Here is a 15,639-nt window from a genome sequence, read left to right as displayed (position 1 = left end):
AATCTTGTCACTACCTGAAAGCAGGTAAAAATCAATAAAAACCTGACACCGGAGAGCTGCCACTTCCCTGAACTCTGGTGATACCATCAAGTATCTGCATTAGGTATGTCAAACGGAGGGCTATCTTTAGGTCCTCCTCTTGCCTTGGCAACTGGAGTCTGCTAGGAATAGTCAACAGCATGCTTTTCTCCCACATGACCGTCAGGTAGGAAGAAAACACAGCTTGGCCTCATGCCATATGATGTCAGCAACCAAACGTTTCTGAATGGGAAATGGGTCCATCACTGTACTGTGTAATCTTAAACAGGCATGTTGACATCCTATTATCAGCAGACACTATATTTATTTATTTATTATATTTATATACCGCCCTCCCCGGGGGCTCAGGGCGGTTTACATAAGAACAAAGAACAATACATAAAACAATACATATGCCAGTGGTTCTCAGCCTGGGGGGTCGAGACCCCTTTGGGGGTCGAATGACCCTTTCACAGGAGTTGCGGCAGTACAAGCAGTTTGGCTGGCGGGGGGCACCATCCACAGAACAACCTTGCGGGGTAGATCGAGATAAAGCGTTCGTCTGTCTGGAGCTGTGGAAAAGAGCGAGATGGGTATCGTGGGAAAGAGGCAGAACTGAACTGAGAAACCCTGGGGAAAAACCAATTCATATGCAATCATAAACAGTGGATCTTCATGCCATTGGTCAGTTTCGATTTAATTTATGTGAAAGAACACTTGCATCATTTTATGCTTGGAGGGTCACTATAACATGAGGAACTATATTAAAGGATCGCGACATTAAGAAGTTTGAGAACCACTGCTATATGCTTCAAGAACAACAAAACTACTTATTGCCTATCATTGTGTCGGCTGGAATCGATTGGTTCCATTTTTAAAATCCTTGCATTTTTACAATATGTAGATCTCCCAGCCCTTGCTCCTAACAATATGAAGCAAATTAAGACAAGAATCAAAGTGTAAATTTTGTTTTGTTTTTAATTACTATTGCTTGTGACAAAATAACATTTTATACAAATAAGTCCGCTAGAACATACTATGGTCCAGGAGAAAAACAAGATGACAGATCAACCATGAAGGGAACGGTTGGAAGAGGTGAAAAGGGGGGAGGGGGGAATCACAGACAATTTCACTGACATTTCAGCCATTATTTGTGAAAAAATACCTTGACAGAAAAATATACTTAGGAAAACTCTTCTGGACTTGCTACTGTTCTTCCTACACATAAAGGGAACCACTCCTAGGGCCCTTCTCTGGGCTTCAGATGCAGAAAAAACCAAAGACCAAGACATGGACATACTCTCAGTCAAAAACCACCATAAAACAGAAAGCTAGTTGCAAAAGAAGACAAGTGAGGAATTGTTTCCCCGTCTGACTCAGAGCCATAAAGCTGTGCTGGGGCTCTGTTTTGCTAGCACTGTAACTAGTCCCCAACCTCCCTGCTGGTAATTTGATCACATAATTTTATATAGCCAGTCTTATGCTATCATTACAAGCAGGTGCTCAAAAATCAGTGGCAATGAGAAATACTTGAATACCTTGCCTGAGTCTGATGTGCTTTTAAGATTTAAAAAGGAGAGGTCTACACAACTGACCATGATATTTGCTGGTGCTTGGCAAGGGGAACTGCTAATATAATACAGCTGTCCCCTTATTACTAGGTCTCCTTTATTGTGTAGTGGTGATGAAGGATGTTGATTATTACTCCTAGGATTGCATCCAACGTTTGGGACCTACAGAACTGAGCAGCATCCAATCATGAGAAAAAGTAGAATTTGTTGAAAACATCATGAGCCTAACAGTTTGATGCTACAGGGCAGATACTTGATGGCAAACATGACAATCTCACCACAATCCCCTATCATGTGCCTGTCGATGCCTCTCCAGTCAATCTCCGCTAATGTATCCTGTTTCCAAAGGTTGTATGCGTTATTCCCGTGGGAAGCAAATTTCCATTCCACTCGAGGAACATGACAAGCCCTACACTCCTGCTTTTGTTCTCCATCGTTATAAGAAGGAACACACACACACAAATGGAAAGTGATGACTATAAATCAAGTCAAGGGGAATAATACTCTGGCCCAGATTCACTAGGCAGGTCCAGGGCACCGGCTATCATAACCGACTTCTCCTGTCACACATGCAATTGCTGTGTAGGAATTAGTAAGCTACTTTTAACATGGCAGATTTGGATGGATTTATAGCTACTAGAGTCACTGGCCCATTTAATTAAAGCATACACTTAAATGCCCCTTTGGATGGAGGCTATTACTATATTCTGCTTCCTCCACGGTCAACACAACTCTTATCACCTTAGCAAGCAACCCATTAATGCAGTTTCTGTACCAAAATGACAGCCCTCTCAGAGGGAATACACGTTTCCACAACAGAGCTACTGATCCCAACAAATATGGCCTGGGTGGCTTGTATCAAGGGGCAGCAAAAGGAAAAAAAAAAAAGGGGGGGGAAGCTACATACGCTGACCTCACAGAAATGGAGGATGACCCTTTTTAAGAATGTGTCCCATTCAGACTGCACCATGGCACTTCTGGCCATGTTCGTCACTTCCAGCACCGTTCTCCCCTTTCAACATTTGGTCCAGTAAAGCAGCAGGCCAGTGCTGGCATCTAACAAGCTACTCTCCTCCCTTCCAGCCCTTCTGTTTCTTATTGCTGAGGTGGTAGTTTATTCTCACACAAGGCACGCAGAGAGTGGCTTAGATTCGTGGTGGGGAGAGCATCAGCTTTCAAGAGAACCGGTGACAGGGAATGGGTCACTGACATAAACCTCCCTGACAAGACTTTACTGCTGACTATACCTATTCCTGGGTCAGATTGCTATGTAACCTTCCTGGCTACACCCAGGCACAGGGAAGCAGACAGGATCTACTACATGTACAAGCCTGAGCAACACAGAAAATGATGTTTAAAGGCACTGGTTGTTTAACCACATCGATGCAGGGACTCCCACCATCTGGTACGGAACAAAAATGGAGCTCCTTTAATGTTCCTCTATTATGTGGCCTTGAATACAGGGAGAAAAAGGCACCTTTCTACAGAGAACAGCAGGCTGTCTGCAACAAAGTTAGCATAATTCAGGAGACAACTGAGGAACTGGAAGAGACAAACGGGACAACCATCCTTTGAAGAACTGGTGCTTTTTGGAAGCAACAAGAAGGGTACCGGAAATGTATTCTGTATTATCTGCCCCCCCCAATAAAAACCCTCTCAAGTAACCACCTGCGACATGCCCAGCTTTATTATAACCCACTATTTCATAGGTTTGGGTTGCTTGAAATATCTTCTCTTTTAAAGTAAGACCAGTGATTGGCATTCTGCACTTTCCTCATTGGCCACTCCATCGCCCCCTTGTGTCCAACTTTTGGACTGTTACCATCCCAATAGGGATTTAGTGCCAGGGGACAAAGGAATTTCCCTTCCAAGGGACAAGCTCAAGTACCCAAAGCATTCTTCTGAGGTCATCTGATTTTACTTAAATTGCCTCTTACATAGATCACCACACTGGATTATCAGCCACTGACTTGAGGGCCTTTAAAGATACCATTCCTCAACACATTTCCTCTGGCACAGGAAATACCACCTTTGCTTTGAAGCAAGGCAAGAAAGGGATAGGCAATGAGAAGATTGGGACAAAAAAGACTGCAGGAGGTAGTCACAGACAAAGAAGCAGACACCTCTCTCAATGGCTGAGGCACGCTCCCCTTTCTCCCAGGGCCAGACACTCAGCAACTGGCTGGTTGACTATAAGTCACATGTATAGGGTGAATTGCATCTCCAACAGCAAGAGTGTCATCAATTTCCTAAACCACATATTGAGCCAATCAAGTAGGGAAAGCACAGGAAGAATTTTTTTCGAGGGGGTGTGGAAATCCCTTCATTTCTCGCTTTCACTGCACAGTTAAGCGCAAAGGCCGCACCTCACCACACAAGGAAAGCATTCTAGAATATGAAAATGGCATGAGATGAAGCCCGCATCCAGGTAAATACAGGCTGATTAACACCACAATTTTTAAAGATAATACCTTTTCAGGAATTGTTGCTTTTTCAGCAGATAAAGGAAAAATCCTTTGGAAGAACTGACCTACCTTGTAGCATGTCTATCAGGCAGCTCCTGGCAACACCCATCCCTTACCCACCTCACTTTGCACACCCTCTCAAGGGAAGGACAAAACTATCCTATGAGATAGGTACCAGGGGGAAGTGGCGATGCTAAGCTCCGCCTCCTCCTATTTTCTGGACACAAAAGGCCTTTATGCCACCCCAATGTCCTTTATCCTCACAAGGTTAGGCTGAAACAGAGAGACTGACCACTGGTCACTCAACAAGTTTCAAGTCAGGGCAGGGAATGGAATCTGCTCCCACACGGTTTAGTCTGGCCCTCTAACTATCATACCATATGCTGCCTCTGGGTTTCCTCTTTGCAAGCAGGTGCACAAAGAGCGCCCAAAGGACATGCAAGGCCACAAACGGGTGAAGAGACCGTTCTGTACCTTTTAAATGTGGAGTAACTCATTGTGCTAATGCTGTCTTTGAGAACTGCTGTGCGGCAAGAAAACTATGAGGCAGTCTCCATCACGTATACTGGCTGAACCTTTGGTGTCCCCACCAGATCCCAGGGCCCTTCAAAGGGAGATTGCTACTTAACTGTTACCCAGTACCTGCAAAAGGCAGCAGAACCTGACTGAATGGTCTCTGGACATAAAGTGGTCTTTTCTGGCGAAGGGAGAGAATGCACAAAAATACAGGCCAAGTCTGCCCAGTGACAAGAACTGCTGCATCAGTTAACACTTCGTAGTCTGACCTGTTATCGGACTAGAGCATCATTGGAAACCAAAGAGGCCAAAGAAGTAACATTGTTGGGGAGGGCAGAGTTGCAAGCAGAGCTCTTTTACTGTCGTATCAGGTCACCCTTCATTTCACGTCTTGTCTTGCAGGATGTTCCACAAGAGGCGATGGAGCAGGAACCAGGCTCTTCTGCCCTCCTTCTGTGCATACAGGTTAGCTACTAGTAGCACAAAGTTTGAACGATGCAGCTGTAACAGTTACTGCCCTCCATTGTACGCATAGTCGGCCTTATTGTGCATGATGAGTTTGTTGTCCACGAAGTAGAAGCTGTCTGAGCGGGTCTCATAGGGGTTTTCAACCATCAAGCGAACTGCAGTAGGTAGGAGAGAAGAGTCGGTTAGGCACAGAAAAAAATTTAAAGGACATCCTGAAACTAACTACTGGGCTTGGCCTGAATCCTGCAGATGTCAGAAGAGAGGAAAGCCAACCAACGTGCTTCAGGAGTGTTCCTTGCACTGCACACAAACTTGGTTAACTTACAGACCATCCATCCATGTCTTGGGAATTTCAAGGAAAGCCAATATGCGATATATATATTGCATATCTCCTGCGGAGCGGTATAAATAAAAGCCTAAGGGGCGAATCAGGAGCCGCATCCAGGCCAAGTGGCTTTGCACGGCTCCCCATTGGCTACTTGGCCCGTCCTCCGAGGAGCGCTCCGGTGAGTCGGCCCTCCAGCGACGTGGCCGTCCTCACTTCTGCGCTGCCCCAAGGGTAAGTCTGGCCACATGGGGACCTTGGCTGTTGACACGGGGTGCCGTCTGGGGAGCCGCCTCGCGCCATAGGCTCGCGCCCAGGAAAAGACACACCCAGGAGGCCGCCTTCGCTGCCGAGGGGCCTGCCCGTGCCCTGATGGACCCGCTGCCTCCAAGCCGCCGGTGCTTTCAAAACTGATAGCCACTGAGTGAGAAAGTCACAAGCAGAAACCTTTGCTTTCATTCATCTGACTTTGCTCTCCTCTTTCAGCAGCATCAGTGAAAGACAAATGACACTGATATAGTCCTGGTTATGGAGCTGTGCATGCACAGAATTCAGTGGTGCCAGGTAAAATTCCCCGTTAGATGCAGAAAAGGCTGGGCTGACCAAATTCAGGTATCAGAGATTCCCTGGAAAGAACGCAAAGTAGAGTGTAGCTCTAGGTCAATGAATGCTATGGAAACAGAAATAACTTCCAGCAATCAAATGAGGCATTAAAAGAAACTGGAACACACAACCTAGCAAGCAACAACAAACTAATTTTCTCCTGCAAGATTCAAAGTTCTCCCCTGCATCCTTCATCCCCCAACTCCAAGCTGCTCTCCACATTCCATTCCTTCTGGAGTAGCCTCGCCATGGGACAGTTTCTGAAGGATTTTTCCTAATGTATTTATTTAGGAGATTTCTGTGCCAGCTCTTCAGATATCTATTTGAGACAGCTTACAGTTAAGATAATAAATTATCAATATAAAAACAATATTAAAAAAATTAAAACCAGCCCAGGAACATAGACAGCATAAACTACCCATAAAACAGACTATTAAATAGCTAGAATAGCTAGAATTAAATAGCTAGAAAGCGTGGGCAAAGCCTGAGCAGAATTAAAAGCCTGGGCAAAAAGATATGTTTGGGCCAAGCACCTAAAAGACAGTAAAAGAGGCTCCAAGAAAGCCTCAAGGGGGAAGGAACGCTGTAACATAAACACAGGAAACAGCCTTAACATTGAATGAGAATCTTGGTCCATCAAAGTCAGTATGGTCTACTCAGGCTGCTGGTAGCCCTCCAGGGTCTTTCACATCACCTACTGCCAGTTATTTTGATTGGAGATACTGAGGATTGAACCTGAGACCTTCTGTATTCTAAGCAGATACCACTGAGCCACAGCCCAGTGTGCCAACACAGAAAATGCGCTGTATCTAGTTACCATCAGCCTCACCTCTGATGTGAACCTATCCCTTTGACATAATGTACACTAATATTTTCTTATTTCTGGTCATCTCCTTAATATGTAAAATCTCCAACCTTCTCAGTGGGTATCCTGGGTTTGATGCTTTCATCATTTGCACAGAGGCCAATCCGTTTACTATTAGGAAACGTTACAGCCAGGATTACCTGTGAGGAATTGTTGTGAGAAGGGATTCTTTTCTCAAAGGCCTGAAAAGCCAGATTTTCTTGACCCAAACATTTCATACTCCTTATCAAGCCATCTGGAGAGGTGTGTGTGTGTGAGCCTTTCCTTTTAGCTCATTGACAGTCATTTTTTACTGCAAATCTTGGAATCCTCAAAGTCTATTGCAGGTACTATTTTGTGGGTGTCCCAATGTTGATGCTTCCATTAACATGATGGAGCCAATTTCCTATTAGATACAGTGACAGGCTGAGGGTCTGCCTTGTGCCTAGCTCTAAGTCCAAATGGTAAAAGGCAGAAGCAGGGTATGTGTTACTCCTCTTCCCCCACCCAAAGTGATGTATGGGAAATTTTGGAGAAGAGAAAAGGGAGGCAAGGGAATGGATGACACATTGTATGTCTTCCCCCAGCCCTCATTTACACCCTATGTCAGGAATTTAAAATGAGAAGTGATTGAGCAGTAAGCATGGTTGGGACAGCTGGAGCAACTAAGGGAAGGAGGAAGTTTAAAATGTAAATGGAGTCAGCTTCTGTTTTGCCAAATGACAAAAGGAATGGGGGGAGGGGAGTTTGGGAAAGGGGAAGTTTTCCTCTTCCAATCAGACATGGGCCTCACAGTTCTTTTGCCTGTAACGTGAAGCGTGATTCCAACAAACATCAAACTGCACACTACACACTCCATTTAAATTTGAGACACATTAAATTGTCTCCATTTTATCGGCAAGAAATAATTGAGCAGAAAACAATGAGGAACCTGCAGCAGGCAGCACAAGCAACTGGCTCAGATTTACACAATCCTGCAAACAAACCAGGAAGTGACCACCAGAGGAAATGACTCAGCATCCCCTGCTGCTAACCACGTTCTTCCTTTCAATCAGCAGTCTACCAGCCTTACAGCCTCAGGACCTAGTTGGCGGCACAGCTCCTTGTAGGGAAACAGCCCTGTGTAGCAAGTATGAGCAGAGCAATGGAAGACAGCATAGTGGGCGCTCTGGCTGGGGGAAGAGTGAGAAGGCAGACCTTTAGCAGGGAGCAGGGGGAGTCTTTGCATGCAGAAGTTGGGCATTTATTACTTCTAACACTGGTGGATGGAAGAGTCTAGGAAATGAGTGCCTCGTGCCATGGCCCTCTACTCAGTGATAATCACAAAAATAGCTGAACAGGATGATCTAACTAATAATTCTGCACATTTGGGAGACCCCCCCCCAAATACACAGAAAAATTATGCCTCTGTAAATTAACAAACGGGAACACTCCAAAGCGGGGGACTGAGCATGCTTCAGCAGTTGAGATTTAAATGTGGGAAGGAGAGAAGAAAAAGGCCTGATCAAGTCCCTAAGATTATAGTATTCTGAAGAGGAAGGGATGTGTATGCATAGATAGACGCATGAGTGATGTCCTAACAGTTTTTTTCTTCCCACCATTTGATTCTTTACAGGCCTCCATCTTGTTCCCTCTGATATTCAATTTTGTGATTAGGAGCCTATCACAACAGAGGCACACCTGCAGATGAAGTGAGCTTTTCTGCATGATCACAGAATCTTCTAAGTAAACACACACACACACACACACACACACACACATTTTAGCTGATAAATTTAAAAACACCTCCTCCATAAATCTCCAGCCTGATAAGTACTGGGCATGCTCATTTGTTCTTGGAACATTGGGAGTAGCTGAGAGACAGTAAGGGGGTAGGTGGAAAGATAACTGATGGAGAAATTGGTTTTCCAAGCCACTAACAACGAAGCATCCTGGAAAAACAGCTTGGGCGGAGTGTTTTCCAATTACCATGCTGCCCAGTTTGCAAAAGTACCTAGCTGTTATCACAATCTTGGGCCCTATGGACCATCAGTCTGAGCTTGCTATGGCAATCTTCCATGGAAAAATACTTACTAAGGTCCTCTGAAAGCTGAGGGAACTCATAGATGTGTTCACATGTGTTCCTGCTGTTTGGGATGCAGAAGCCAAAATCAAAGTCAAAGTTTTTAAGCAGGCAGTCCCTGAAGTAATGCCTTTCAATCATGCGGAAGTTTGATACAGGCTTGTCTCCCACTGTGAATTCAACACTGCAAAGAAAGGATGGGTAAAGGATCAAAAAGCAGGAAAAGTGATAAGGGTTATGCTGACCTGTGCTAAACTATTATAACCAGAGCCGTGTTATTGCTACAAGAAGTGGTAAAAGTGTCAGAATATAGCTTACTAAGAATATTGTCTTTTTATTCAAATAGAAATTCAAATGAAAGTTTCTGGCTCCTGTAGTTGTGAAGATATGCTTGAAAGTACAAAGGCAATGCTCACTGAAATCTTAAAGGGTACAGTGAGATTCCCAGTGATCATTGGATTGTGTGTGTGTGTGTTATTCTCCGTATAGTTCCTGGCCCCTCTCCATGACTAGCTTCATGTTATGTAAAATAAATTGCACAAAATCAGAAAACTTAAACACTTGCTTAATTTATACATGTTGCATAATTCAACTTCTCTAATTTCGGAATTGACTTTTGAAAGCATCCCTAGGCATAGCTCAGGATGGAGGGAGGTTTCATTGAATGCTGCAAGGTTATTGTCCTTGAGCCCAATACACTCAATGATTTTGTAAATAACCTGGATGAACGGGCAAAGAGAATTCTTATAAAATATTAATGCAGTTAGGTGAAAACATCACAGAATATTTTGCTTAGAGCAGTACACATAAAAAAAGATCTTGGGATTTTAGTCATTCACAAATGACCTGTTTACATGCTAAATAATGCAGTTTCAACCCACTTCAGCAGCCATTTGCAAGTGGATTTTGCCATTTCACACAGTAAAGTATGTTGAAAGTGGACTGACCGTGCATTATTTAGTGTGTGTAAAAAGTGCCCCTTTTGAAGCAGGAGTGTGATGCAGCTGCAAATCAAGTCAATGTTCTGGGCAGCATGTTTTAGGAAGCCTGTACACCAGGAGTAGTCAAACCGCGGCCCTCCAGATGTCCATGTACTACAATTCCCATGATACCCTGCCAGCATTCGCTGGCAGGGGCTCATGGGAATTGTAGTCCATGGACATCTGGAGGGCCGCAGTTTGACTACCCCTGCATAGGTTCAGATGAAGTCAACTGAGATGGTTAGGGTCTCAAAAACAAGACCTACGAGGAACTGGAAAATATTTAGGCTGAAAAGGAAAAAAACTAAGGGTGAGGCATGACTGCACTCTACAAAACCTGAAGGGCTGTCATACAGAAGAGGGCAAGAACTTGTTCTGTGCTCCTTCAAAGGGCAAAATTAGAACTAATGGTCTTATGTTACAAAACAACAGATGTAAGCAGTTTGACAGAAGAAACAATTGGTGGGGGGCAGCTTTCAGCACCTGTTGTAGATGTTCTAGTTTTGGATCTTCTGCATCAAAGACAGAATTAAAATTGGAGCTTATAAGGTCCTTTCCAACTTGGATTGCTGAATTTGACTCTTATCTACTCAGAATTACTTCACTACAATGGCAGGCCTGGGACAGAAGTAATCAGGAAAAGCTGGCCTTACTCTCCCCATCCCTTTTACCCTTTGACTCACGTTGCACCAACTGTCCGGAGGCGCAGAAAGGCAGGAGTGAACTGGTAGCGAACAAACCGCCCTGCGCTGGAGTCAATGTCTCCACTGTCATCATCATCATCATCACCTTCTTGTTCTGTAAGAGCCAATGACTAAAGAGTCAGTGATTAGACAATAATGCAAACATTTGGGACTAAGGCATGCCCATCCTTAAGGTGTGGTGTCTGAGTAGAGCACTTTTGAGAGAGGGGAGCTTTTCCAATCAAGGCACTCACTGCCAAATCCAGCCTTTCCAGCTAATTAGCTCACTGACAAAGCAATTCTAAGCTACAATAGAGACAGATTTAGGTCAGAGGGGTGTGGGGCAGGCAGATAGGTAAAGAGCATGTTCGGGGGGGGGGGGGAAGGTTAGCACACTGGCATCTAAGCAATATTGGGCAAAACATATATAAGGCTAGAACTAATGGTCTTAAACTACTCTGATAACATAATGCAGAAACAACCCTAACTCAGCAAGATGTACTGAGGTGACAGATCCTGAGTAACACAGTGAGAGACAGCTTTAAGTGACAGGTCACAGCTGCCAGGAATTTTTCCTGTGTGAGTCCAACATGGACAAGATCTACAGTAAAACTATTCAAAAGTTTTGTGCAGGAGATCATCCCAGTAGTTTGTGCCTGTTGTTAAGAGGGAGACAGTGAAGATATAACTTTTAGGTTTTCTGGCTTCAGACAATAAAATATCTTGGGACATACCTGGAGAGTGGAGAATCGGGGCAATAAGAATTAAACCATCACCTGCATCTGAAGTGCCACAAGCTAAGTTTAGCTGTTGTATGACCTTATACTCTATCAAGAGATTCCTTAATAAGTTGAAGTTGATCCTTAAATATAAAAACCATTGTCCCTTGAATAAGCTGTAAGGCGAAACGTGTCGGGACTTGTGTGAAATAAGAATAAAAGAATTACTGAAGAGAGACGACTCTATACAAGTCCAATTTGGATATTATATTGCCATATTGGTTTCCCAGTGCGTCTGTATTTTTCTTAATTTTCCTGTGGCTGTTTTTCCAGCTGGCTTACCTAAAGCAGAAGGTTTGGCAATTTCAAACAGCACCGTCCCAGTTTCTAGGTCCCTGATCTTGAACTTGGTGAAATCAATGTTGTAGATGTTGTCTTCAGGTCTGCACAAATAATCTAGGAGAAGGAAGAAACAAAAACTGGCATTTAGATCAGGGGTAGTCAACCTGTGGTCCTCCAGATGTTCATGGACTACAATTTCCATGAGCCCCCACCAGCATTTGCTGGTGGGGGCTCATGGGAATTGTAGTCCATGGACATCTGGAGGACCACAGGTTGACTACCCCTGATTTAGATCATCTCCTACCTTGGAACTCCTATTGAATCACCATAAATCATCAGAGAAAATGATCTTGGGTAGCCAAAGTGGGGGAAATGTATTTTATTGACAGCTTGCAGAACTCCTGCTAACTGGAGTGGACAATATAGTGCTAGGTGGACAAAATGCAGCAAAATAAACTTGGCATAAGATTTTATTTTTATGTAATATACACACACATACAATTCAAGTAGTTTTGTTTAAAAGAAGTGTCAACTTAACCTACACAATGCCAGATTTCTATCACCAGGCATGAAAGAAGTTGCTGACAGCTGCGTTGCTAAGGAAAAGAAATTCTAAGAACAGATATAGAGCCTCCCTTTTCTGTTCTGAGAACAAAAAGATCTCCAAACTATTTGATGATGGCTGCGAGAAGTAGTTTGCTAAGTGAACACCGGACAAATACAAGGGCATTGTAAGCTGAAGCTGGGGTGCAGAGCTATTCAAAGTAACAAGGTCTTACAGAGCCTACCACACATGCACACTGCAAGCACAGCTGCTAGGCTGTGTGCAGGTAATCAGTTTATTGGGATCTCGACAAGGTTAGTCAGAATTGATATCAGGGTCCTTGCTATGTGAACACAGGAGAATGAAATGCTTGGTTGTCATTTAGCATGCACCCAGATTTCCATAGGCTTTGGTTAACAGACAAGGCTAAATTCAAGTGGGTCGCCGTGTTGGTCTGTAGTAGCACAACAAAATCAGAGTCCAGTAGCACCTTTAATACCAGCAAAGATTTATTCAAGGCGTGAGCTTTCGAGTGCAAGCACTCTTCCTCAGGCTAAGAGCAGGTGCCAACCCCAAAGCTTCCTTATTCAGAATGGCCAACAGCAAATAACATATCTCCAACAGAACCAAATTAAGATGTTAACTATTTTTATGCTCACAAGAAAACAACAAATAAAACCTCATCAACAAGAAAGATGCTACTATTGTATGGATGTTGAGAAATTATAGTTGGTTTAACATCAGTTGTTTGCCATGTCTGAATGCACTTTGTTTGGGAATGCACAAAGTGGGATTCTTAATTTTGGTATATATCCAGTTTGTGAACCACGGTGAAAAGGAATTTTAATCTGATGGGATGTCCAGATTCAGAAATCCGGAGCCCAGGTTCCAAGATCCAGAGACTAAAGTCAAACTACTTCATTTAAGTAAAAACACTTATTTTCGGCAAAAAACAAAATGCACAGACCACGCTTCAGTCCTGAAAAGTTGGGGGGGGGGAGGGGAGGTTTGCTGCATGAGGCAACTCTTTATCTGGGAGATATCTGGGAATTAAGCAGCCTCGGAAGAGAATTACTCCAATCCTATACACAGGAGTTCGCTTGGGTCTCAAAAGGATGCTTTGCTCAGCAATTAGAAACCGCAGAAGTTGAAGGTGGGATGCGCAGGGGTCCTGCAGCTGAACTTATTGTGGCCAGATAAGTTCCCGGGGCTGCCTGCGACCCCTTCTGCTTATCCAAACCAAACGAGAAAGGTTTTGAGGGGTTCTGAGGGGAGGGGAGCGCGGGGGTCCGCAGTTGGGCGCATTCTGCCAAGCCGAAAAGGGGTGGGAGCCCCTGGGGGTCGCGGGTCTGGCCGAGGGCCGGCGGGAGGAGAACAAAACGGGCGCGGGGAGGACGGAGGCTGGCATCCTGTGTGCGCGGCGAGCAGAGCCCCCGAGTCCTCTCAGCGGGGGACCCTTCCGACGGAGGGCGCGAAGGAGAGAGAGAGGCGAGCCCCCTGCCTCGGCCCTGAGGCGGGGCGAGCACGGCCTCCCCCGAAGAGGAGGGACCCGCTCCGGGCGGCCGCTGCTACTCACTCTCTGCGACGCGGCTGAGCCCCAGGACGTGGTCGGGCCGGATCACTTCCAGCGCCAGCAGCTCCGCCTCCGTCCGGGGCACGACCGTTCGCGGCGGCGGCGGCGCCACGGCGGCATCCCCGGAGCCGCTCCGCCCGCGCAGCCGGCTCAGTGGCCCCGAGGCTCCCGGCGCCGCCACCCTGGGCTTCGAGCCGCTCATCGCCGGCCCCGGCGCCGCCAAGATGGCCGCCGCCGCCGCCGCTGCCTTCCCCGAGCAGCCTCCTTCGGTAGCTATGGGAGCCAGCCAGCCCGCCCGCCGAGGGGTGGAGCCAGGCCCGTCCACCCTGACGGGGAGGGCCGCATTGCCGGGCAACGGGGGAAGCGCCTCGGCGCGGCCTGGGCGGGACCCGGAGCGCTGCTGTGGGCCGGGCATGGCGGCGCTACCAAGCCGCTTCCTCACCTCTCCCCGGGGCTCCTCGTTCCGCTCCCGCTAACCCTCAGCGGCCTTCAGGCGGCCTCAGCGGAAGCCTTCGCTCGAAGCCTCCTTTTGGCCCCGACAACGGGACGGGACGGCGGAGTGAAGACTCGCTTGGCATTTAGGCGGCAGGGAGGAGGAGGAGGAGGAGGAGGGCGCCGGAGAGGAATGGCTCCTGCTAAGAAACGGAGGTGTGGAGCGAGGGTAAGCGTTGCCCCCCCTCCCCCCGCGCCACGTTACCTGGCCTGTAGGTGCCAAGTCCTGGAGATTGAAGGCTGTTTGGGGACAGACGTCAGCAAGGGGATGGGGTCGGAGAACCCACCGCCCAAAGGAGCCATTTCCCCAAAGGGGACGGAGCTGACTGGAGCTGTCGCATTTCAGGGAGACCTTCAGGTAGCCCTGACTCCTGCAGACTCCTGCAAAAGCTTTTTGTTGTCGTTTCCCATCAGCATAATTCACATGAAAATATGAGTCGCCCATTTTGCAGATTCTGGGCACTTTTAATTCCCTCGCATGCCTTATAACTTATGACTCACTTTGGTCTATGATGCAGAATGTATTTTTAATTGTAGTGGTAACAAAATTTACTTCAGGTCAGGCTGTAACTAACATGAACTTCTTCTATGAAAGCAAATAAGCCCCAATTCAGAAGTAGAGGGTGTCAACAGCACCTCACTGAACCTGCGCTAGAGAGGGACCCTCCGCAAGAAAACAGGTTGCACTGTCCTGTAACTTGTTCATTGACAGGTCTTCTGTGCAGGCACACTCAAAGAAAGGGCTGTGCTTTCACAGGCTTGCCACAGAGAGGAGCTAGCAAGCTATTTGAGGGCTTTCTTGATCCCAAGCATCCCTCCCATCTTAGCTGAGGCTCGCTTTCCCACCCCAAAGTCACCTAAGGTGGGAGGGGGTGAGCTCTGTTCCCTCAGTTTTCCCTTTTCTGTTGTTAAAGGTGAGCATAAACAAAGGTAAGCCCACAGTAGGAAAAGGAGAGAGGGTTGTGTGAATGCACAGAAGACCACTCAAACAGCAGTGCATGTGCGCTTTGGTCGTCGAAGCAATCATTCATGCCCGAAGTGGCTAGCGCCATGTGTGAGGGAGGGGCAGTGCCGGAGGCGGTGTGCAACCTGACGCTCGCATGCAGGCGAAGAGCTCTGCACCTGCATGCATGCGCCAACAGGCGCGCCAGCACTGCCCTTCCCCCACACACACACACACACCGTGGCGCTGGCCGCTTTGGGCATGAACGGCTGCTTTGGTGGCCGAAGCGCACAAGCCTAGTTACAGGTAAATACAACCCTGTTTTCATCTTTGTGGCTTCTGTGCAGGCCCACATGGCCAAGCAACTGCAGGATGGGAGAAGCACAGAGCCAATCACTGCTGAGCCTGGAAGCCCAGGCTTTACTGTGGACGGCATGGTGGCCAGTAGTGCCGCCATCAAATGCTGCCCAGGACACGTGCCACGGCTGCCG

General features: G+C 46.6%; 1 protein-coding gene across 1 annotated transcript; it reads right to left on the bottom strand.

Moving 5' to 3' along the window:
* Positions 1 to 978: 978 nt before the first annotated feature.
* Positions 979 to 14,143, bottom strand: UNC119B (unc-119 lipid binding chaperone B). The gene is made up of 5 exons (XM_077309441.1): positions 13,717 to 14,143; positions 11,597 to 11,710; positions 10,536 to 10,650; positions 8,884 to 9,056; positions 979 to 5,193 (listed from the first exon to the last, which is right to left on the bottom strand). Exons 1-5 carry the CDS (start codon positions 14,126 to 14,128, stop codon positions 5,081 to 5,083), a joined length of 927 nt encoding a protein of 308 aa, XP_077165556.1. The 5' UTR covers positions 14,129 to 14,143; the 3' UTR covers positions 979 to 5,080.
* Between the last annotated feature and the right edge of the window lie 1,496 nt (positions 14,144 to 15,639).

This window comes from Paroedura picta, chromosome 13 (assembly GCF_049243985.1).
Source record: "Paroedura picta isolate Pp20150507F chromosome 13, Ppicta_v3.0, whole genome shotgun sequence".
NCBI lineage: Eukaryota > Metazoa > Chordata > Lepidosauria > Squamata > Gekkonidae > Paroedura > Paroedura picta.
This window is presented reverse-complemented; position numbering and strand designations above follow the sequence as displayed.